The sequence below is a fragment of the Solea solea genome, chromosome 19 (genome assembly GCF_958295425.1).
Source record: "Solea solea chromosome 19, fSolSol10.1, whole genome shotgun sequence".
In the NCBI taxonomy this organism is placed as follows: domain Eukaryota; kingdom Metazoa; phylum Chordata; class Actinopteri; order Pleuronectiformes; family Soleidae; genus Solea; species Solea solea.
Genome location: NC_081152.1, coordinates 11,575,757 through 11,599,486, shown reverse-complemented (window position 1 = coordinate 11,599,486; position 23,730 = coordinate 11,575,757). Strand labels below are relative to the sequence as shown.

Below are 23,730 nucleotides of genomic sequence, written 5' to 3'. Positions count from 1 at the left end.
GTGAGAAAACATGCATCAGTGAAAGGAAATACAGACTTACAATACAATTTACATGTGACATGGGGATACAGACTTTTTGTAAAGACCCATTGCTTTGAGAACCTGGACCTGAAGTGTCTCACTATATGTAGAAGCTGAAAAAGCAAACCGTATACAGCCAAAGCAGGACGCAGAAATAACTTGACCTATATGCATTATTTGTGTGAAATCTAAAAATGGCTTGGGTTTTGAAATATTGGTGTTAAGACATAAATTAGTTGTCCTATTGTATTTATGCAGTCATGTGTATAAATTGTGTAAAGAAGTGAAACATGCCACAAGATTTAAAGTTCAGACCTTTAGATAAAAACAGAGGGGATGAAGGAGTTGAGATTCTCATTTGCTCCCACAGAGACCCCATAAAAACAGTTTTGACATTAGGAAGGTTTATTTGCAGAAATGGATATACTATGCGTAAATATGTTTGCATAAGTGTGTAACTGCTGTCAAATAAAAACCTTCTGTTTTTACGTAGCCTTAGAACAATGGCCTTGCTGCTGTCTTGTGCCGCCATGTTTCTACAACAGCCCAAATAGACAAACCACACAGAGCGTGCATTCCATACGAAATGTTTTCCAGTGACTTATTGTTAAACACTAGACCTTTAAGTGAACTGTGGTAACTGTGTATACGTAGTTTATTTTGAAAGTGGTGATACTTGGAGAAAGTTGTGTAAAAAAAATCCGAAATCCAAAATTAATCAGTGTTTAAATCAAAACAATTTAAATATATTATTTTTGTATTGTATTGTACCACATGAGTACATTCGTAGATTAACTTTAATATAGGAACCTTTCATGTGGGCCTATTGTAAATGAGGGGTGCAGCTGTGACAGCAGTTGAGGCTCTGTGGCATCTTTTCCTTGGAGAGGTAGAGCATCGGTTGAGTGCTACTGCTGAAATTCATCAAGCTGAAAGCCAAGAAGTTAATATAGCATTGAAACACGTCAGGAGAGTAATATTTCTCTAAGTTGAACAGTGCCGCAGGTGGAAGGTAGTGGAACACTGTTATGGCCAGGATGATGAGGACCATTTTGAAGGCTCTCTTCTTCACAGGGTGCATCTCATCCGTGCCGGGCACAGACTGCCGCAGCACCCACAGAATGGCAATGTTGCAGAAGACCATGAAAACAAATGTTATAGATATCATTGCTCGGAAGACCTTAATAAAGTTGGGAATCTTGTCTACACAATAAGCAGCAGTACAGGCCAAAATGATGAGCCAGACCACTATGGCCACTACTGTTCTGTGATGCCGGCCCTTGAGCTGAGTTAAGAAGAAGATGGGGTGGACCACAGCTACGTACCGGTCCAAGCTGATGCAGGAAAGAAACAGTGGTGAGAAGTCTTTCAGGCCGTAGAAGAAGCGCAGGATGTACCTAATGCTGCTGGTATTGAGGAAGACTAGGTTGGCCAGTTCAAGAGGAGGGATGAGGCAGAAGAGCATATCTAATATTGCCAGTTGAAAGATAAAGATATCTGAGGAGGAGGAGTCTTTGTTCTTGTGGATGAGCCACAGCACGGTGAGATTGGCAGGTATGCCCAGGAACATGTTGATAAACTGAAAGCACAAGTACCAAATGAGGACAGCAGGCATGTGTTTGCATTGCTCATACACTGTCATCTCTCCAACAGTGGAGTTGTCGGGTCTGTGAGAGATGTTGAGCACAGAGGAGTTCATGTATGTGCCCTCCATGAACACGAGATCAATGGTTGTCTCGGGAACAGAGATCTGTCAAACAAACACACACCAGATTCTGTTGTTAAAAACATTCATAAAGGCCCTCATTCAGACCTGGTATCAACATCCATTCTATGTTATTCAGTTGCTTATATAGGATCTTTGTTTTTTTGGTTCTATACAACTTTATTTTCAGAAATGTCTGTGCTAGTAAATCATACTGATAAATATAAGTAGGCTATTGTTATATTTCACCATATATCATTTGCAACTGTGATTATTTAAATATTATGATTTATATACAACACACAATTTAATTATCTAAAGTAGTTAGAGCAGTGTTTCTCAACTCTTTTCCTGTGGACCCACTGTCCTGCATTTGTTTCCCCTGCTCCAACACACCTGATTCAAATAGTCAGCTCATCATCAAGCACTGAAAAAGCCTAATGATCCATTTATTTGAATGAGGTGTGTTGGAGCAGGAAAACATCTAAAACATTCAGGGCAGTGGGTCTACAGGACCAGGATTGAGAAGCCCTTTGTTGCCTTCTCCAATTCAGATTGAATACTATGCAGTTTTGTGTAGTAAACGAAACCTCTTACCTTAGTTAAGTGTCACTGACACATCGCAGACTCCTCAGCCATTTTCTTGTCCCCTTCAAAGAGCATTTGTGTGAGCCAAACTTAATGTTGATCTTGCCATTAAAAGTCTTGTAGGATTGTTTCACTATGTTTCCACCAGGTTGACAACCGGCAGATCCCACTATCGCTGTACCTAAAGGTGATATGAACAGCATATGCACATCCTGACTACAGACAACACCTTGTTTCCCACATACGTGCAAACTAATAATATCTGTGCTATTATGCAAATACTGGTAACTCTCTAAAGCAGGACTGAAGTTCTCACACAATATTAAAATTGACGGTGTTAGTAATTAAGATGGAGAACTCTGTACTAAAGGATGATTGGTCCAAACAGTGACATATCACTCCGTCAGTGGAGCAGATGGTTCTCCCGCAGATCACAGATATTTAGTTCAAATAATGCATAAGAAATAGCTTAAGTTAGGGGCAAACAAATTGCAGGGATGATTTGTGAAATTTAAACTAAAGTCAAACTGTAACCAAGTCAAAGTTGACAGAAAAGAAAATGAGATAAGTTTAATCTTGATTGATATTTATTTAGAGTGAATTTGACAGCAGTTGAAGGCTAAATGTCGAAAGAAATACAGTAAAATGACAGTCTACAAATAGATAAGAGAAATCACGTGTATTATACATATAATGTGCATATTCATGTGTAGCGTTACAAATTCATACTGACTGTTTATGTGCATGTATAATATGTCATTGAAATGAAATACAGACTTACAATGCATGTGTAACATGGAGATACAGACTTTTTGTAATGCCTTGCTGAAAGTTTGAGTGCAAAATAATAAAGTTTTAGAAGATTCTTAATGGATAAAGACTGAGAATTACGGCAACTGTGACTATAATGCTGTATAAAGCTTTAACGGTCGGGTCTGATCTACTGTTTCCAATGTGAATGTGAGTATTCACTATTGATTGACCAGCTCTCGATCCTAAATGCATTGTTTTTAAGCCACCTTCACAAAATAATATCAACTTCTAGTTGTTTAGCTTTAGGCTTTTCTTATGAATGGTGTACAACAGACACATGCAGGAGTGACGCATCTCATCCACAATCATAAGGCTACTTTTTGCATAGCAATGTATATTAAACTGAGTGTTTGCTACTAGGAACTTATTGTATGTTACTTTTGTGTGATTTGTGTCTAAATTAAAGAGAACATATAATCCGAGAAATGTTTTTACTTTTCTTTACATACTTGTGCAGGAGTTTAAAAGGTTCAGTACAATTCAAAAACACCGTCTTTGTCATTATTTCCTAGGTAAGTCAGGAAAAACTAAGTCTGTTCACTACGGATGCACATGAGTGTGTGTGTCCAGAAGGTGTTTCTCAACACAGGGGGCACTTTATGACCAAAATGTGTCTTTCCATATACTAAAGGGTGATTGGTTCAAAACAAATTGTGGGATGATTTGTGAAATTTAAACTGATAAGCACACTGTAAGCAAGTTAAAGTTGACTGTTGATAAGATGAAGCTTTATTGACACGTATTGTTAATACGTGAATCTGACAGCAGTTGAAGGCTAAATGTAGAAAGAAATGCAGTAAACCAAGAACCTTAAAATAGATGTGAGAAAACATGCATCAGTGAAAGGAAATACAGACTTACAATACAATTTACATGTGACATGGGGATACAGACTTTTTGTAAAGACCAATTGCTTTGAGAACCTGGACCTGAAGTGTCTCACTATATGTAGAAGCTGAAAAAGCAAACCGTATACAGCCAAAGCAGGACGCTGAAATAACATGACCTATATGCATTATTTGTGTGAAATCTAAAAATGGCTTGGGTTTTGAAATATTGGTGTTAAGACATAAATTAGTTGTCCTATTGTATTTATGCAGTCATGTGTATAAATTGTGTAAAGAAGTGAAACATGCCACAAGATTTAAAGTTCAGACCTTTAGATAAAAACAGAGGGGATGAAGGAGTTGAGATTCTCATTTGCTCCCACAGAGACCCCATAAAAACAGTTTTGACATTAGGAAGGTTTATTTGCAGAAATGGATATACTATGCGTAAATATGTTTGCATAAGTGTAACTGCTGTCAAATAAAAACCTTCTGTTTTTACGTAGCCTTAGAACAATGGCCTTGCTGCTGTCTTGTGCCGCCATGTTTCTACAACAGCCCAAATAGACAAACCACACAGAGCGTGCATTCCATACGAAATGTTTTCCAGTGACTTATTGTTAAACACTGGACCTTTAAGTGAACTGTGGTAACTGTGTATACGTAGTTTATTTTGAAAGTGGTGATACTTGGAGAAATTTGTGTAAAAAAAATCAGAAATCCAAAATTAATCAATATTTAAATCAAAACAATTTAAATATATTATTTTTGTATTGTATTGTACCACATGAGTACATTCGTAGATTAACTTTAATATAGGAACCTTTCATGTGGGCCTATTGTAAATGAGTGGTGCAGCTGTGACAGCAGTTGAGGCTCTGTGGCATCTTTTCCTTGGAGAGGTAGAGCATCGGTTGAGTGCTACTGCTGAAATTCATCAAGCCGAAAGCCAAGTAGTCGATATAGCATTGAAACACGTCAGAAGAGTAATATTTCTCTAAGGGGAACAGTGCCACAAATGGAAGGTAGTGGAACACTGTTATGGCCAGGATGATGAGGACCATTTTGAAGGCTCTCTTCTTCACAGGGTGCATCTCATCTGTGCCGGGCCCAGACTGCCGCAGCACCCACAGAATGGCAATTTTGCAGAAGACCATGAAAACAAATGATATAGATATAATTGTTGGGAAGACCTTATTAATGTTGGGAATCTTGTCTACACAATAAGCAGCAGTAAAGGCCAAAATGATGAGCCAGACCACTATGGCCACTACTGTTCTGTGATGCCGGCCCTTGAGCTGAGTGAAGAAGATGGGGTGGACCACAGCTACGTACCGGTCCAAGCTGATGCAGGAAAGAAACAGTGGTGAGGAGTCTTTCAGGCCATAGAAGAAGCGCAGGACGTACCAAATGCTGCTGGTATTGAGGAAGACTAGTTTGGCCAGTTCAAGAGGAGGGATGAGGCAGAAGAGCATATCTAATATTGCCAGTTGAAAGATAAAGATATCTGAGGAGGAGGAGTCTTTGTTCTTGTGAATGAGCCACAGCACAGTGAAATTGGCAGGTATGCCCAGGAACATGTTGATAAACTGAAAGCACATGTACCAAATGAGGACAGCAGGCATGTGTTTGCATTGCTCATACACTGTCATCTCTCCAACAATGGAGTTGTCAGGTCTGTGAGAGATGTTGAGCACAGAGGAGTTCATGTATGTGCCCTCCATGAACACGAGATCAATGGTTGTCTCGGGAACAGAGATCTGTCAAACAAACACACACCAGATTCTGTTGATAAAAACATTCATAAAGGCCCTCATTCAGACCTGGTATCAACATCCATTCTATGTTATTCAGTTGCTTATATAGGATTTTTGTTTTTTTGGCTCTATACAACTTTATTTTCAGAAATGTCTGTGCTAGTAAATCATACTAATAAATATAAGTAGGCTATTGTTATATTTCACCATATATCATTTGCAACTGTGATTATTTAAAGATTATGATTTATATACCACACACAATTTAATTATCTAGAGTAGTTAGAGCAGGGTTTCTCAACTCTTTTCCTGTGGACCCACTGTCCTGCATTTGTTTCCCCTGCTCCAACACACCTGATTCAAATAGTCAGCTCATCATCAAGCACTGAAAAAGCCTAATGATCCATTTATTTGAATGAGGTGTTTTGGAGCAGGAAAACATCTCAAACATTCAGGGCAGTGGGTCTACAGGACCAGGATTGAGAAGCCCTTTGTTGCCTTCTCCAATTCAGATTGAATACTATGCAGTTTTGTGTAGTAAACGAAACCTCTTACCTTAGTTAAGTGTCACTGACACATCGCAGACTCCTCAGCCATTTTCTTGTCCCCTTCAAAGAGCATTTGTGTGAGCCAAACTTAATGTTGATCTTGCCATTAAAAGTCTTGTAGGATTGTTTCACTATGTTTCCACCAGGTTGACGAGCGGCAGATCCCACTATCGCTGGACCTAAAGGTGATATGAACAGCATATGCACATCCTGACTACAGACAACACCTTGTTTCCCACATACGTGCAAACTAATAATATCTGTGCTATTATGCAAATACTGGTAACTCTCTAAAGCAGGACTGAAGTTCTCACACAATATTAAAATTGACGGTGTTAGTAATTAAGATGGAGAAGTCTGTACTAAAGGATGATTGGTCCAAACAGTGACATATCACTCTGTCAGTGGAGCAGATGGTTCTCCCGCAGATCACAGATATTTAGTTCAAATAATGCATAACAAATAGCTTAAGTTAGGGGCAAACAAATTGCAGGGATGATTTGTGAAATTTAAACTAAAGTCAAACTGTAACCAAGTCAAAGTTGACAGAAAAGAAAATGAGATAAGTTTAATCTTGATTGATATTTATTTAGAGTGAATTTGACAGCAGTTGAAGGCTAAATGTCGAAAGAAATACAGTAAAATGACAGTCTACAAATAGATAAGAGAAATCACGTGTATTATACATATAATGTGCATATTCATGTGTAGCGTTACAAATTCATACTGACTGTTTATGTGCATGTTTAATATGTCATTGAAATGAAATACAGACTTACAATGCACGTGTAACATGGAGATACAGACTTTTTGTAAAGCCTTGCTGAAAGTTTGAGTGCAAAATAATAAAGTTTTAGAAGATTCTTAATGGATGAAGGCTGAGAATTACGGCAACTGTGACTATAATGCTGTATAAAGCTTTAACGGTCGGGTCTGATCTACTGTTTCTAATGTGAATGTGAGTATTCACTATTGATTGACCAGCTCTCAATCCTAAATGCATTGTTTTTAAGCCACCGTCACAAAATAATATCAACTTTTAGTTGTTTAGCTTTAGGCTTTTCTTATGAATGGTGTACAACAGACACATGCAGGAGTGACGCATCTCATCCACAATCATAAGGCTACTTTTTGCATAGCAATGTATATCAAACTGAGTGTTTGCTACTAGGAACTTATTGTATGTTACTTTTCTGTGATTTGTGTCTAAATTAAAGAGAACATATATCCAAGAAAGGTTTTTACTTTTCTTTACATACTTGTGCAGGAGTTTAAAAGGTTCAGTACTATACAAAAACACCGTCTGTGTCATTATTTCCTGGGTAAGTCAGGAAAAACTAAGTCTGTTCACTACAGATGCACATGAGTGTGTGTGTCCAGAAGGTGTTTCTCAACACAGGGGGCACTTTATGACCAAAATGTGTCTTTCCATGTACTAAAGGGTGATTGGTTCAAAACAAATTGTGGGATGATTTGTGAAATTTAAACTGATGTCATACTGTAAGCAAGTTAAAGTTGACTGTTGATAAGATGAAGCTTTATTGACACGTATTGTGAATACGTGAATCTGACAGCAGTTGAAGGATAAATGTAGAAAGAAATGCAGTAAACCAAGAACCTAAAAATAGATGTGAGAAAACATGCGTCAGTGAAGTGAAATACAGACTTACAATACAATTTACATGTGACATGGGGATACAGACTTTTTGTAAAGACCAAGTGCTTTGAGAACCTGGACCTGAAGTGTCTCACTATATGTAGAAGCTGAAAAAGCAAACCGTATACAGCCAAAGCAGGACGCTGAAATAACTTGACCTATATGCATTATTTGTGTGAAATCTAAAAATGGCTTGGGTTTTGAAATATTGGTGTTAAGACATAAATTAGTTGTCCTATTGTATTTATGCAGTCATGTGTATAAATTGTGTAAAGAAGTGAAACATGCCACAAGATTTAAAGTTCAGACCTTTAGATAAAAACAGAGGGGATGAAGGAGTTGAGATTCTCATTTGCTCCCACAGAGACCCCATAAAAACAGTTTTGACATTAGGAAGGTTTATTTGCAGAAATGGATATACTATGCGTAAATATGTTTGCATAAGTGTGTAACTGATGTCAAATAAAAACCTTCTGTTTTTACGTAGCCTTAGAACAAGTTTATAATGTGAACCGTAGACAATGGCCTTGCTTTACAGAGGCTGCTGTCTTGTGCCGCCATGTTTCTACAACAGCCCAAATAGACAAACCACACAGAGTGTGCATTCCATACGAAATGTTTTCCAGTGACTTATTGTTAAACACTGGACCTTTAAGTGAACTGTGGTAACTGTGTATACGTAGTTTATTTTGAAAGTGGTGATACTTGGAGAAAGTTGTGTAAAAAAATCAGAAATCCAAAATTAATCAGTGTTTAAATCAAAACAATTTACATATATTATTTTTGTATTGTATTGTACCACATGAGTACATTCGTAGATTAACTTTAATATAGGAACCTTTCATGTGGGTCTATTGTAAATGAGTGGTGCAGCTGTGACAGCAGTTGAGGCTCTGTGGCATCTTTGCCTTGGAGAGGTAGAGCATCGGTTGAGTGCTACTGCCGAAATTCATCAAGCCGAAAGCCAAGAAGTTAATATAGCATTGAAACACGTCAGGAGAGTAATATTTCTCTAAGTGGAACAGTGCCGCAGGTGGAAGGTAGTGGAACACTGTAATGGCCAGGATGATGAGGACCATTTTGAAGGCTCTCTTCTTCACAGGGTGCATCTCATCTGTGCCGGGCCCAGACTGCCGCAGCACCCACAGAATGGTAATGTTGCAGAAGACCATGAAAAGAAATGATATAGATATCATTTCATACTGAAATCCACAGTCTGGGACCAACTGTGGGAACACTCGCCTCCACAGAATGGGATTTATCGGAGACTACCTCCAGAACTTGGGAATGGAGAGGATAAATTGGCCTGCCTGCAGTCCTCACCTCAACCAATTTAAACTCTGGTGGGATCAGCTTGGGCGGGCTGTTTGTACCAGAGTGACCAGCACAACCACATTGGCTGACTTGCGACAAATGCTGGCTGTGTATGGTTCTTCCACATGCTACTGAGGCCCCTGTTCGTTGAACAAATACATTGTTAAATTGCCAATATGTCTGGTTTCTGAAGACTTCAATCATCCAGTCCAATAAACGACACAAAACAATAGCAGAATAAACTGTTTGGCATTGGCAGAGAAGATTTGGTTTTCATATTTTCATATTTCCAATACTTTGCTGCTCAACCCACAAATGAACCATTTAAAAGAGATATAAACACGCTTTCTAACACTATTTAAGATTTATTGTGAAGAAGCATTGTTTTAACAAAGAAATAATTATCCAAACACAAATGTTCTTACTTTTTGTGCCAAGTTTAGAAACCTTTCATGTGGGCCTATTGTACATGAGTGGTGCAGCTGTGACAACAGTTGAGGCTCTGTGGCAGCTTTTCCTTGGAGAGGTAGAGCATCGGTTGAACGGTGCTGCTGAAATCCATCAAGCCGAAGGCCACGTAGTGAATATAGCATCGAAACACGTCAGGAGAGAAATATTCCTGGAAGGGGAACAGCGCCACAGGTGGAAAGTAGTTGAACACGATGATGGCCAGGATGATGAGGACCATTTTGCAGGCTCTCTTCTTCACAGGGTGCATCTCATCTCTGCCGGGCCCTGACTGCTGCAGTGCCCACAGAATGGCAATGTTGCAGAAGACCATGAAAGCAAATGCTCCAAGTATCATCGCTGTGAAGACCTTCTCAAAGTTGGGAATGTTGCCTACACATTTAGCAGCAGCATAGGCCAAAATGATAATCAAGACCACTATGGCCAGGACCGCTCTGTGATGTCGGTCTTTGAGCTCAGTGAAGGTGATGGGGTGGACCACAGCTACGTACCGGTCCAAGCAGATGCAGGAAAGAAACAGTGGTGATGCATCTTTTAGGCCGTAGAAGAAGCGCAGGACGTACCAGGTGCTGCTGGTGGTGAGGAAGACTATGTTGGCCAATTCAAGAGGAGGGATGAGGCAGAAGAACACATCTATAATCGCCAGGTGAAGGATGAAGATATCTGAGGTGGAGGAGTCACCTTTGTTCTTGTGGATGAGCCACAGCACGGTGAGGTTGGCCGGTATGCCCAGGAACATGTTGATAAACTGAAGGCCTAGGTACCAAATGAGGACAGCTGGCATGTCTTTGCATTGCGCATAGACAGTCTTCTCACCAACAGTGGAGTTGTAGGGTCTGTGAGCGACGTAGAGCACAGAGGAGTTGATGTATATGACCTCCATGATGGTGAGAACGAAGGTCGTCTGGAGAACACAGATCTGTCAAACAAACACACACCAGATTCTGTTGTTATATGACATTCATAAAGGCCCCATTCAGACCTGATACCAACATCCATTCTCTGTGATTCAGTTTCTTTAAGTAGGATTGTTCACAAACTGGTATTAAATTGTGTCCTGGATGTGTCTCCTGTGTCCACTTATGATCAGAGCTGGCTTACCCCATCTTTATTCAGTCATGCTCTACACACGCTGCTGTAACATAAGTAAGTGTTCACCATTAGAAAAAAGAAATTATATGGCAATCAGTGTTAATATTGTGGAGGTGGAATCAGATAAATACAAATAAATAAATAAATAATAATAAATAATCCATACTGGGGACAGATTGCCTTTCTTCCAAATGTGGTTTATGTGATCAGATCTGTGGACACATGCAGGACAGATTAGAACCATTCATTGTGATAACGGGGTCAAAGGCCCAGGCATGACACACAGTGTTTGCTTTACTAGTTGCCTCCATCTGTCTTGACATAAAACTAATCACCTCCTGTGTGCAGCGACACAAGCTCTTAACACTACAGAGGAACACAGAGAGAAATGTGTGCAGCTGGTTGTGTCAATCAGTGCAAGTGAATTCGTATGACAATGGTTTATTGCTGACCGTCCATGAAGAATCGGTGGCCAAACCTCTTTTCACAGCAACACAGCACAGAAATATATATATATATATACATATATATATGTATATGATGATTTATTTCCACCTTTAAGGAGTAAAGTCCTGCTGCATCAAAGAGCTTCTGCTGTAATAATATAATGTGACATTATTCTTTGACATAAACCCTGATAATAGATCAGTCAGTTGATTGATTTGATAAAAGACATAGTAAAATGGACATTTATTAACCTTTAACATTGTGTATGTTTGTGTAAAAACAAACTCAGAAAATCAGTAGTCATGAGGAAATGAAGGGAAGGAGACTGAGAGAGAACAAGAGAAAGGAAATGTGAGCTGAAACTAAATGGTTGAATTTTTTAGTCACTTTGATGAGGCAGCGTAAGTTGTTACATTAACATTGCTGCATCTTATATAGGATCTATAAAAATGTCTTTTCAGAAATGTCTGTGCTATTAAACCATACTGCTAGAATATTAGTAGGCTGTTGTTATATTTGACCAAATATCTTATTTCGCACCTGTTGAAACATTATGATATTATCATATAACACACACACTATCTAGAGCTCCAACACACCTGATTCAAATAGTCAGCTCATCATCAAGCACTGAAAAAGCCTAATGATCCATTTATTTGAATGAGGTGTGTTGGAGCAGGAAAACATCTAAAACATTCAGGGCAGTGGGTCTACAGGACCAGGATTGAGAAGCCCTTTGTTGCCTTCTCCAATTCAGATTGAATACTATGCAGTTTTGTGTAGTAAACGAAATCTCTTACCTTAGTTAAGTGTCACTGACACATCGCAGACTCCTCAGCCATTTTCTTGTCCCCTTCAAAGAGCATTTGTGTGAGCCATACTTAATGTTGATCTTGCCATTAAAAGTCTTGTAGGATTGTTTCACTATGTTTCCACCAGGTTGACGAGCGGCAGATCCCACTATCGCTGTAACTAAGGGGGATATGAACAGCATATGCACATCCTGACTACAGACAACACCTTGTTTCCTTGTTCACCGTGTTAACTAATCATATCTGTGCTATTATGCAAATACTGGTAACTCTCTAAAGCAGGACTGAAGTTCTCACACAATATTAAAATTGACAGTGTTAGTAATTGAGATGGAGAAGTCTGTACTAAAGGATGATTGGTCCAAACAGTGACATATCACTCCGTCAGTGGAGCAGATGGTTCTCCAGCAGATCACAGATATTTAGTTCAAATAATGCATAACAAATAGCTTACGTTAGGGGCAAGCAAATTGCAGGGATGATTTGTGAAATTTAAACTAAAGTCAAACTGTAACCAAGTCAAAGTTGACTGAAAAGAAAATGAGATAAGTTTAATCTTGATTGATATTTATTTAGAGTGAATTTGACAGCAGTTGAAGGCTAAATGTCGAAAGAAATATTCATGTGTAGCGTTACAAATTCATACTGACTGTTTATGTGCATGTATAATATGTCATTGAAATGAAATACAGACTTACAATGCATGTGTAACATGGAGATACAGACTTTTTGTAATGGAATTGTTGAAAATCCATTGCTTTGGAGAAAACTTGGAGCTGAAGTGTCTCACTATATGTAGAAGCTGAAAAAGCAAACCGTATACAGCCAAAGCAGGATGCAGAAATAACATTACCTATATGCATTATTTGTGTGAAAAGTAAAAATGGCTTGAGTTTTGAAATATTGGTGTTAAGACATAAATTAGTGGTCCTATTGTATTTATGCAGTCATGTGTATACATTGTGTAAAGAAGTGAAACATGCCACATACAGGGACTGTATGCAGGATTCTCACCAATAGATGTCAATAATTCTTACACATTGGGCCTTTAAGTGAACTATGGTAATGCTAAGTTCTAACAGGGTCATGAGCTAAAAAATGTGCTTAAGTACTTCATTTTCAGTGGTTATACTTATTTTGGAAATAAGGTGTGAAAAGATGTCAGAAATCCATATTAAATCTGACAATTTAAATAGACTATTCTTGTATTTAACCACTTGAGCACATTCATATTGCAGTATGTTGATACATTCATAAGATAACTTTAATATAAACCCAGAGCATTTGTGATTAGTCAATTTGTGTTGTTGTTGCTGTTGTAACAATCATGCATGTCAATACATCTTATACAGTTGGAAAGGCAGTTTATTTCCCTTTCAAATTATGCCACATTTGCAAGGATAATACATATGTGGGATGAGCAGCAGAGTTGAGTATGTGGGTTGTGCCCATGAAAAACAGCTAATTCTGCTGGTGCCTGTGAAGCATTGACCCTGTTATAGCGCTCAGTTGGTGTCTGCTCCAAGCATGCCACATTTGACTGACCTGTACAGGGTCTGTGCCCTAGGGCAACTTTAAGCTGGTGTTTTTTTCACAAAACAAAGTTGCAGCATTATTTTGAGTGAGCCTTAGTACCATCTGCAAACTGTCCATATAACAGGGCATGTCAGAGACAGTCTGGACATCCGCAATAGACTGCACACAGCCTATCTCTAGTCTCATAGCGCTGCCAGGAAGCCTACCATGACTGCCCTGTTCACACTACTGTAGTGTTGGCAACATGTGCACTGGAACCTGAACATGTGGAGAAACATTATATGTTCAGCGATGAGTCCAGATTCTGCCTACAACAGTTGGATCGTAGGGTCAAAGTGTGGAGAAGACGCATAGAATGCAATGCTGATTGCTGCACTGATAGTGTAATAGCTTGTCATAATTGGAGGCCAGTGGCAATTCCATATATCCACAGTCTGGGACCAACTGTGGGAACACTCGCCTCCACAGAATGGGATTTATCGGAGACTACCTCCAGAACTTGGGAATGGAGAGGATAAATTGGCCTGCCTGCAGTCCTCACCTCAACCAATTTAAACTCTGGTGGGATCAGCTTGGGCGGGCTGTTTGTACCAGAGTGACCAGCACAACCACATTGGCTGACTTGCGACAAATGCTGGCTGTGTATGGTTCTTCCACATGCTACTGAGGCCCCTGTTCGTTGAACAAATACATTGTTAAATTGCCAATATGTCTGGTTTCTGAAGACTTCAATCATCCAGTCCAATAAACGACACAAAACAATAGCAGAATAAACTGTTTGGCATTGGCAGAGAAGATTTGGTTTTCATATTTTCATATTTCCAATACTTTGCTGCTCAACCCACAAATGAACCATTTAAAAGAGAAATAAACACGCTTTCTAACACTATTTAAGATTTATTGTGAAGAAGCATTGTTTTAACAAAGAAATAATTATCCTAACACAAATGTTCTTACTTTTTGTGCCAAGTTTAGAAACCTTTCATGTGGGCCTATTGTACATGAGTGGTGCAGCTGTGACAACAGTTGAGGCTCTGTGGCATCTTTTCCTTGGAGAGGTAGAGCATCGGTTGAACGGTACTGCTGAAATCCATCAAGCCGAAGGCCACGTAGTGAATATAGCATCGAAACACGTCAGGAGAGAAATATTCCTGGAAGGGGAACAGCGCCACAGGTGGAAAGTAGTTGAACACGATGATGGCCAGGATGATGAGGACCATTTTGCAGGCTCTCTTCTTCACAGGGTGCATCTCATCTCTGCCGGGCCCTGACTGCTGCAGTGCCCACAGAATGGCAATGTTGCAGAAGACCATGAAAGCAAATGCTCCAAGTATCATCGCTGTGAAGACCTTCTCAAAGTTGGGAATGTTGCCTACACATTTAGCAGCAGCATAGGCCAAAATGATAATCAAGACCACTATGGCCAGGACTGCTCTGTGATGTCGGTCTTTGAGCTCAGTGAAGGTGATGGGGTGGACCACAGCTACGTACCGGTCCAAGCAGATGCAGGAAAGAAACAGTGGTGATGCATCTTTTAGGCCGTAGAAGAAGCGCAGGATGTACCAGGTGCTGCTGGTGGTGAGGAAGACTATGTTGGCCAATTCAAGAGGAGGGATGAGGCAGAAGAACACATCTAATATCGCCAGGTGAAGGATGAAGATATCTGAGGTGGAGGAGTCACCTTTGTTCTTGTGGATGAGCCACAGCACGGTGAGGTTGGCCGGTATGCCCAGGAACATGTTGATAAACTGAAGGCCTAGGTACCAAATGAGGACAGCTGGCATGTCTTTGCATTGCGCATAGACAGTCTTCTCACCAACAGTGGAGTTGTAGGGTCTGTGAGCGACGTAGAGCACAGAGGAGTTGATGTATATGACCTCCATGATGGTGAGAACGAAGGTCGTCTGGAGAACACAGATCTGTCAAACAAACACACACCAGATTCTGTTGTTATATGACATTCATAAAGGCCCCATTCAGACCTGATACCAACATCCATTCTCTGTGATTCAGTTTCTTTAAGTAGGATTGTTCACAAACTGGTATTAAATTGTGTCCTGGATGTGTCTCCTGTGTCCACTTATGATCAGAGCTGGCTTACCCCATCTTTATTCAAATATGCACAGTTACAACTGTTAATGTTTCCAATGAGTCTGATTGTATAGATGTGTTTGCTGCCACTGTGTTTGTGTGTATGTGTGTGTGTGTGTGAGAGAGAGAGAGAGAGAGAGAGAAATGAGTCATGCCCTACACACGCTGCTGTAACATAAGTAAGTGTTCACCGTTAGAAAGAAGAAATTATATGGCAATCAGTGTTAATATTGTGGAGGTGGAATCAGATAAATACAAATAAATAATCCATACTGGGGACAGATTGCCTTTCTTCCAAATGTGGTTTATGTGATCAGATCTTTGGACACATGCAGGACAGATTAGAACCATTCATTGTGATAACTTGACATAAAACTAATCACCTCCTGTGTGCAGCGACACAAGCTCTAAACACTACAGAGGAACACAGAGAGAAATGTGTGCAGCTGGTTGTGTTAATCAGTGTAGGTGAATTCGTATGACAATGGTTTATTGCTGACCGTCCATGAACAATCGGTGGCCAAACCTCTTTTCACAGCAACACAGCACAGCAATATATATATATATATATATATATACATATATATGTATATGATGATTTATTTCCACCTTTAAGGAGTAAAGTCCTGCTGCATCAAAGAGCTTCTGCTGTAATAATATAATGTGACATTATTCTTTGACATAAACCCTGATAATAGATCAGTCAGTTGATTGATTTGATAAAAGACATAGTAAAATGGACATTTATTAACCTTTAACATTGTGTATGTTTGTGTAAAAACAAACTCAGAAAATCAGTAGTCATGAGGAAATGAAGGGAAGGAGACTGAGAGAGAACAAGAGAAAGGAAATGTGAGCTGAAACTAAATGGTTGAATTTTTTAGTCACTTTGATGAGGCAGCGTAAGTCGTTACATTACCATTGCTGCATCTTATATAGGATCTATAAAAATTTCTTTTCAGAAATGTCTGTGCTATTAAACCATACTGCTAGAATATTAGTAGGCTGTTGTTATATTTGACCAAATATCTTATTTCGCACCTGTTGAAACATTATGATATTATCATATAACACACACACTATCTAGAGCTCCAACATGCCTGATTCAAATGGACAGCTCATCTAAAACATCTAAGACATCTAAAACATGGCCGTGGGTCCCCAGGATTGCTCCAGTCAATGTGGATTGTCAATTTCAATATGAATCATGATGAAAATGTGAGTATCAATATGTGAGTAAATATAAAACATCACACCTTCATTTTGCTATATAAACTTTAACGCTTGACGAGCAAGGACAGTTAATGGCAACGGACTGCAGTAACAATGCACCATAAAATCTGAGGCAGAAAAACACACATTTCAACATTTAAAATGTCAATCATAAACAGAAAAGCAAAAACCTGATCCTGTTTTTGTGACAAACAAAACCTGTAGCCTTTTTTTAAGATGCAAAAACAAACACGCAGTTTTTTATAGTCTTACTTTAGTAATCCTTTTTTACGAAAGAAATTACTTCTCTCCTTTGGAAAGGTCAGTAGTTATTTGTCATGCAAAATCACACTCACCTGTTCAACAGAGCACCTAAAACAACCGTTATCCCCGCTCTCCACCGAATCCTTGCGTACGTCTGTCCCACTGTGAAGCATCACTGAGTCTTCACATCAAAATGATTAATAAAAAAAACATCTTTTGGAAAAATGACCCAACACTTCAGGGATCCTGCTCTATCTGATCATCCAATCAGGGTGTTGTAGCTGAAGATCTCCCCCTGGATGACGAGAAGTGTTTGTTCGGGCCCTTGTACAGTCATCATTCCTCCTGAAATCTAACAAATGAAATAATCATGAAACAATGAGGGAAAACAATGACTTATATGGCGTCAAAGTGTAAAAATGATTTAAGGGGGGAGTAAAAAAAAGAAAATTGGAAAAATATTAACGTTTGTGTTGAGTACGTGTCACGGCAAGCCATCATCCATTCACCCCGATTGTCAATGATGCAACAAACCGTTGGTGGCTGACGGAAAATCGTCAGTAAACAACTGATGCAACAGTCCAGAAAATCGCTTCTGATTCAATTCAGTGTAATGATGAGTAACATATTACACAAGGTCGACAAGTATCACGGTGTGATGTTTGTCAGTGGGTTTGAATTTGACTGCATTACACTTGAACATCAACCTGTTACTCTTCTTTGTGTCACCTGCGATTTATGAACTTTTAGTATCATGCAGCAACGAATAGATCAATATACAGTCCTCTATATAAAAGGGTACAGTATTTCTGCTGCTAATTGATATGTGTGTGTGTTGCAACAGCTGAACGTTGCCATTTTTTAAAACTTGGTACCGGGTTCTTTACATTTGTGCATGACCTGTTTGTCTTGCTGTCAGGTTAAGACGAAAATGGTGAAGGAGAAAGAGTGGCACAGAATTGCTAAATTCAGCATGAGAGCAGAAACACACAGCAGCAGCAGCAGAATCTGCCTTCCAGAAAAAAAGGTATTGAAAGGTATTCAGTCTTTTGTCTCATGTGTTATTTAAAAAGATGGAGATGATCAGACTCGTGTTTGTCAACGGTCTTGATTTGAAGTTCACACATTGGCTCAAAGTTATTGCATCAGGAAATTACATGTTTGACATATTTTTTGTCAGAAGGTGGCCTCCTGACCTTGGTGCCATTGTGTTGTGAAAACTGTAGGATTTCATACAGCGTAGTGGCTTCTTGTGACCTTGACCTTGACCTTGAGGGCCTTTGATTAGACACTCTAAATTAACCTGTCTAACCCTAACCCCAGCATGGTCAACAGTGCTGGTCAGCCTTCAGACGGCTCAGCTTCCAACAACTTGTTCACTTCTGTCTGCTCTGGATCAAGAACAACTCTCACCACCATCGTCCTCCAGCATAATCTGTCCAAGGTTATTTTCCCCTTGTCAGTAAGACCGTGATATCCTCATCAGTGACGAGGATGCTTTAGAACTAGACAGGGTGGCTGATACTTTAAGTCACTGTTGTTCTGCCTACGTGTTCTTTCAAGCAGTTTGTTTCTATTCACTGGCTCTGTGGCTGTGATAAGATCTACCACTGGGATCAGGGGCAACTGCAAAGTTTAGACCTTTGGTCAAAACAGGGTTTTGTTCAGGGTTTAGTAGTGGTGACATGTTGCAGTCACAGGTTAGGGTTTAGGGCGTTTCATGGCTGAAGGTGCGTCACTGCCATGAGAGGTCATTTGAGAGAGAGTTTGCTCCACACCAGTGTGGATATGTCACCATTAGGACATTATGACTGCCATTTTAGGCTGTGGGTGGAGTGTAATTGGTTCAGATGAAGGTAGAGTCCTCAGAAAGTTTCATCCACACTGATTTCTCTTGTTCCAGCTGGGCGATGTGTTCGCTCTTCTCAATCACCTCCTTTATGAATACAAAAGGAAATCAAGTAAGCATCACACATGCTCCTGCAGGCTAGTGTGATTTCTATCTATCGGTGGTTTGTTGTTGGTGTCGAACCTGAGTGAGAAGTCGGTTTGGGTCCTTCGGCCTCTGCATGGCTTGTGGAGGAGCTGTAACACCAACAAGCAGATATAATTTAATTGTTTTGTTTAGAACTCAGTTAGTGCCATAAATGATATACTATTTTCAGGCAGTTGTTTTCCTTGAAATCTATTTTGAGAATCATTTTCTGCATTTTGGATCAAAAAATACTATTTCCTCTTGTAGCCGGACATGTTGTTTTACCAGATTTGGTAAAGGACAATAGCGCTGAGTTATTTCCTCACTCCTTTCTGGTGAATCAGGTGAATCTGGGTACAATTGTTTTGTAAATTTGGCTGAGGCTTCTCCTGCTCTTTCATTTGCATCAGCTGTGTGAGTTGAAGGTTAAAAAGGGTGGTAGGGTTAGGGTTAGGGTTAGAGTGAAACGGGGGGGCAGGGAAATGGAGTGAAATTGTTGGAGACAAAGAAGAAACATTTCTACTAAGAAGAGACAACAAAATAAGATTCCACAGGGACATAACACGTGTGTGTGTGTGTGTGTGTGTGTGTGTTTTCTCTGACTGTGCTCCCGCCCCTTTAGGTTCAGGTGTGCTTGTGAGTGGGGCCGCCTCTCAGCAGCTGATCAGCTCCTCCTGCAGGCCTGAGTCGCTCATTTTGTTCTTCTTCGACTGTTTGACTTGAGAGAGGACACACACACACACAACACTCAGCACACTCCACCCACTACAACACTACTCAACACTGATCGACTAATTGACTAATTGACTGACATTCTGCTCGCCTCTCCTCCTTTTTTGGCTACACACAGCCTCAACAATATGGGGCTCGTCAAACGACTGCCTTGTGGATGGAATCCAACATGTGAGTAACTTTGTTTGTTTGATCTCCCTCTTATGGTTTGACATTTTTCTTCTTTTTGGGGGGTGGCTTGAGACAGTCACATGAGAATCAATTGTGAGCATGCATTTGCAAATTTGTAATTTCTTATTGTGATATCCTGTTTGTGGTTAATAGACTTGTGAGTAACTTATCTGATAGGGACATTCACACTATTTGTTATTTTAGTTTGTTGTTGTGGTGAAGGTGGGTAGCAGCAGGAACAGTTCCTGCTGTCGTTTGAGCAGCAGAAGGAGCTCTCACTTCCTCAGTTAGATAAAAATGAGAATGTGCAGAATTAAAATTGAACTCGAGTGCGCAAAACAAGAGGTAGAACGGGGAAAATTGGAGGCTTGAGTGCAGATCGGATTGGATGTGGCTTAAAAAATGACCACAAAAGACTTTAACATAAATTTAAAGAGTCTAATATGGAAACATTTGTTTTAATTGTTTGAGCGCTTAGCTGACAGCAGGGCTCAGAAAACAGACAAAGACATAAGAAAATGCTTTTATTGATTAACAATTATTGACAGTTGGGTCATATTTGGGCTGTCGGAGCTGAGTGTGGGTCCACAGGAACAGGATTGAGAAACCCTGTGTTAGAGGGTTTCTTAAAGGCTGTCAACGTCACACAAAATACATTCTAATATTTAACAGTAAAAACTGTCAATCATAAACAGAAAAGGCAAAACCTGATGCTGTTATTTTTAAGATGCAAAAATTAACATGCATTTTCCATAGTTTTGATTTATTTCTACGCAGTTTTGTTCAATAAATTAATATTAGTCTTTACTTTAATATTAGTCATATGCAAAGCCTGACTACAAACACAACCTTGTCCCCCACAGAACATATGAACTAATAATATCTGTGCTATTATATAAATACTAGTAACAGCCTAAAGGAGGACTGAAAATCTCACGCGATAGTTATTAATTCAGAGCATCAGGAGTTTGTTTTTTTTAAATGCAAAATGACACTCACCTGTTCAACAGAATACTGCAGCACCTTCCTAAAATAACTGTTGTCCCCACTCTCCACCTAATCCTTGCATACTTTAATTTAGTGTTTGCTACTCTGAATTTATTTGAATTTATATTTATTATTATTTAAATTAAAAAAAATTATAAAGTAAAGAGAAAATATAATCCAAATGTAAAGAATACAAAACCACAGCGTCTGTAATTATTTGGTAAGTCAGAAAAAAACTAAGTCTGTTTACTACACATACTACTCAAACTAAATTGTGGGATGATTTGTGAAATTTGAACTAAAGTTCACAGAAAAGAAAATGAGATAAGGACAGACAAGATGAATCTTTATTGATATTTATTTAGGGTGAATTTGACATCAGTTTAAGGCTAAATAATATATATACTATACATACAATGGGGATACAGACTTTGTAATGAATTAGTTGAAAATCCATTGCTTTAAAAAACATGGGGCTGAAGTGTGTCACCACATATAGAAGCTGAAAAAACAGTATACAGTATACAGCCAAAGCTGGACGCAGAAATAACATGACGTACATATACATTTGTGTCATTTGTGTGAAATGTTTGCACGTTTCTTGTTCGCAAGTGGTAGAGAGAAGTGACTAAATATTGGCGTTAAGACATAAATTAGTGGTCGTTGCTGTTGCTAAGTTAACCAACAGCCATATGTATAAATATTTGTTTGTTTCTGCATGTAGTTTGCATGTTCTCCCTGAGTGTGTGTGGGTTTTCTCCCACAGTCCAAAAACATGCAGATTTGGGTGTTGAGAGTGGGTGGTGGTTTGTCTCTATGTGGCCTTGTGATGGACTGGTGACCTAACCAGGGTGTTCCCCTCCCTTTCACCCTATGACAGCTGAGATTTTCTGCTTGTTGAGCAGGGCTTATACTCCACCTATTGGTGGGGCGTAAGTTCAGTTTGTGCATGCGTTGTCCATGTGCACCCAACATGCTCTTTGCGCGTGCTTCCAAAATCTGGTGATGCATATCGCGTTGTGCGCACAGAGCGCATTGGGTCTGTGGGCTGCTTGTGGAAGTATACCAAGGCTTTTAGATGGCGCACTTTAGAAGCAACCACTGGCCTTATGTGTATAGGGGAATTTATCAGACTAATTTACATCGATTTTTACAATCTCCCTCACTACACATAATCGCTTGCCACCACAGCGTGACTTACAGCAGCTAAACAAAGTGGTCAAAAAAAAATGGCAGAATGACACCTAGTGGACAAATTAAGCCAAATGGCTCCTATATGTCTGTTGGGGCTGCCGCAGACAGGCGATCTAGTGGTCCAATCATGAAGCTTTTTGTAAGTACTATTCACGTATATATGGCCACTATGTGTAGGCATCGAACCATTAGATGTCACTAATTCTTACACATAGGAGCTGAAAGTGAACTGTGGTAATGCTAAGTTCAAATAGGGTCTTGGGCTAAAACTGTGTTTAAGTAGTTAATTTTCAAAGTGGTGATACTTTACTTGAAACAATGTGATGTGTGAAACAAATGTATCAGAAATCCAAAATATTGTTGTATTGAACCATGTGAGTAGTATATTCATAGATTAACTTTAATATAGAAACCTTTCATGGGGGTCTACTGTGCATGAGTGGTGCAGCTGTGACAGCAGTTGAGGCTCTGTGGCATCTTTTCCTTGGAGAGGTAGAGCATCGGTTGAACGCTACTGCTGAGATCCATCAAGCCGAAGGCCAAGAAGTTAATATAGCATAGAAACACGTCAGGAGAGAAATATTCTTCGAAGGGGAACAGCGCCACAGGTGGAAGGTAGTGGAACACTATGATGGCCAGGATGATGAGGACCATTTTGAAGGCTCTCTTCTTCATAGGGTGCATCTCATCTCTGCCGGGTCCTGACTGCCGCAGCGCCCACAGAATGGCAATGTTGCAGAAGACCATGAAAGCAAATGCTGCTGGTATCATAGCCGGAAAGACCTTATTAAAGTTGGGAATGTTTCCTACACAATAAGCAGCGGTATAGGCCAAAATGATAATCCAGACCACTATGGCCAGGACTGTTCTGTGATGCCGGCCATTGAGCTCAGTGAAGAAGATGGGGTGGACCACCGCTAGGTACCGGTCCAAGCAGATGCAGGAAAGAAACAGCGGTGAGGAGTCTTTCAGGCCGTAGAAGAAGCGCAGGACGAACCAGCTGCTGCTGGTGTCAGGGAAGAGTTTGTTGGCCAGTTCAAGAGGAAGGATGAGACAGAAGAGCATATCTAATATGGCCAGTTGAAAGATGAAGATATCTGAGGAGGAGGAGTCTTTGTTCTTGTGAATGAGCCACAGCACGGTGAGGTTGGCCGGTATGCCCAGGAACGTGTTGATAAACTGAAGACCCAGGTACCAAATGAGGATAGAGGGCATGTGCTTGCATCGCTCATACACTGTCATCTCTCCAACAGTGGAGTTGTCTGGTCTGTGAGAGATGTTGAGCACAGAGGAGTTGATGTGAATGACCTCCATGATGGCACGATCAAAGGTCGTCTGGGGAAACAGAGATCTGTCAAACAAACACACACCAGATTCTGTTGTTAGAGACATTCATAAAGGTCCCATTCAGACCTGGTATCAACATCCATGCTCCGTTCATTCTTATCCAGTTGCTTTAAGTAGGATTGGTCACACCTGGTATTAAATTGCATCCTGGCTGTGTCTCCTGCGACCAAGC

At 39.9% G+C, this 23,730-nt stretch overlaps 5 protein-coding genes across 5 annotated transcripts; all 5 read right to left on the bottom strand.

Annotated features, from left to right (window-relative positions):
* Positions 1 to 844: 844 nt before the first annotated feature.
* LOC131446666 (proteinase-activated receptor 3-like) lies at positions 845 to 1,720 on the bottom strand. Its single transcript, XM_058618051.1, has one exon. The coding sequence runs from the start codon at positions 1,718 to 1,720 to the stop codon at positions 845 to 847; it is 876 nt and encodes a 291-aa protein (XP_058474034.1).
* A 3,070-nt stretch (positions 1,721 to 4,790) lies between these two features.
* Positions 4,791 to 5,663, bottom strand: LOC131446664 (proteinase-activated receptor 3-like). The gene has a single exon (XM_058618050.1). It carries the CDS (start codon positions 5,661 to 5,663, stop codon positions 4,791 to 4,793), a length of 873 nt encoding a protein of 290 aa, XP_058474033.1.
* Positions 5,664 to 8,767: 3,104 nt separating this feature from the next.
* On the bottom strand, positions 8,768 to 10,581 carry LOC131446663 (proteinase-activated receptor 3-like). Its single transcript, XM_058618049.1, has 2 exons — positions 9,700 to 10,581; positions 8,768 to 9,046 (listed from the first exon to the last, which is right to left on the bottom strand). Exons 1-2 carry the CDS (start codon positions 10,579 to 10,581, stop codon positions 8,768 to 8,770), a joined length of 1,161 nt encoding a protein of 386 aa, XP_058474032.1.
* A 3,996-nt stretch (positions 10,582 to 14,577) lies between these two features.
* On the bottom strand, positions 14,578 to 15,468 carry LOC131446662 (proteinase-activated receptor 3-like). The gene has a single exon (XM_058618048.1). It carries the CDS (start codon positions 15,466 to 15,468, stop codon positions 14,578 to 14,580), a length of 891 nt encoding a protein of 296 aa, XP_058474031.1.
* A 7,169-nt stretch (positions 15,469 to 22,637) lies between these two features.
* Positions 22,638 to 23,529, bottom strand: LOC131446661 (proteinase-activated receptor 3-like). The gene has a single exon (XM_058618047.1). The coding sequence runs from the start codon at positions 23,523 to 23,525 to the stop codon at positions 22,638 to 22,640; it is 888 nt and encodes a 295-aa protein (XP_058474030.1). The 5' UTR covers positions 23,526 to 23,529.
* Positions 23,530 to 23,730: the final 201 nt, after the last annotated feature.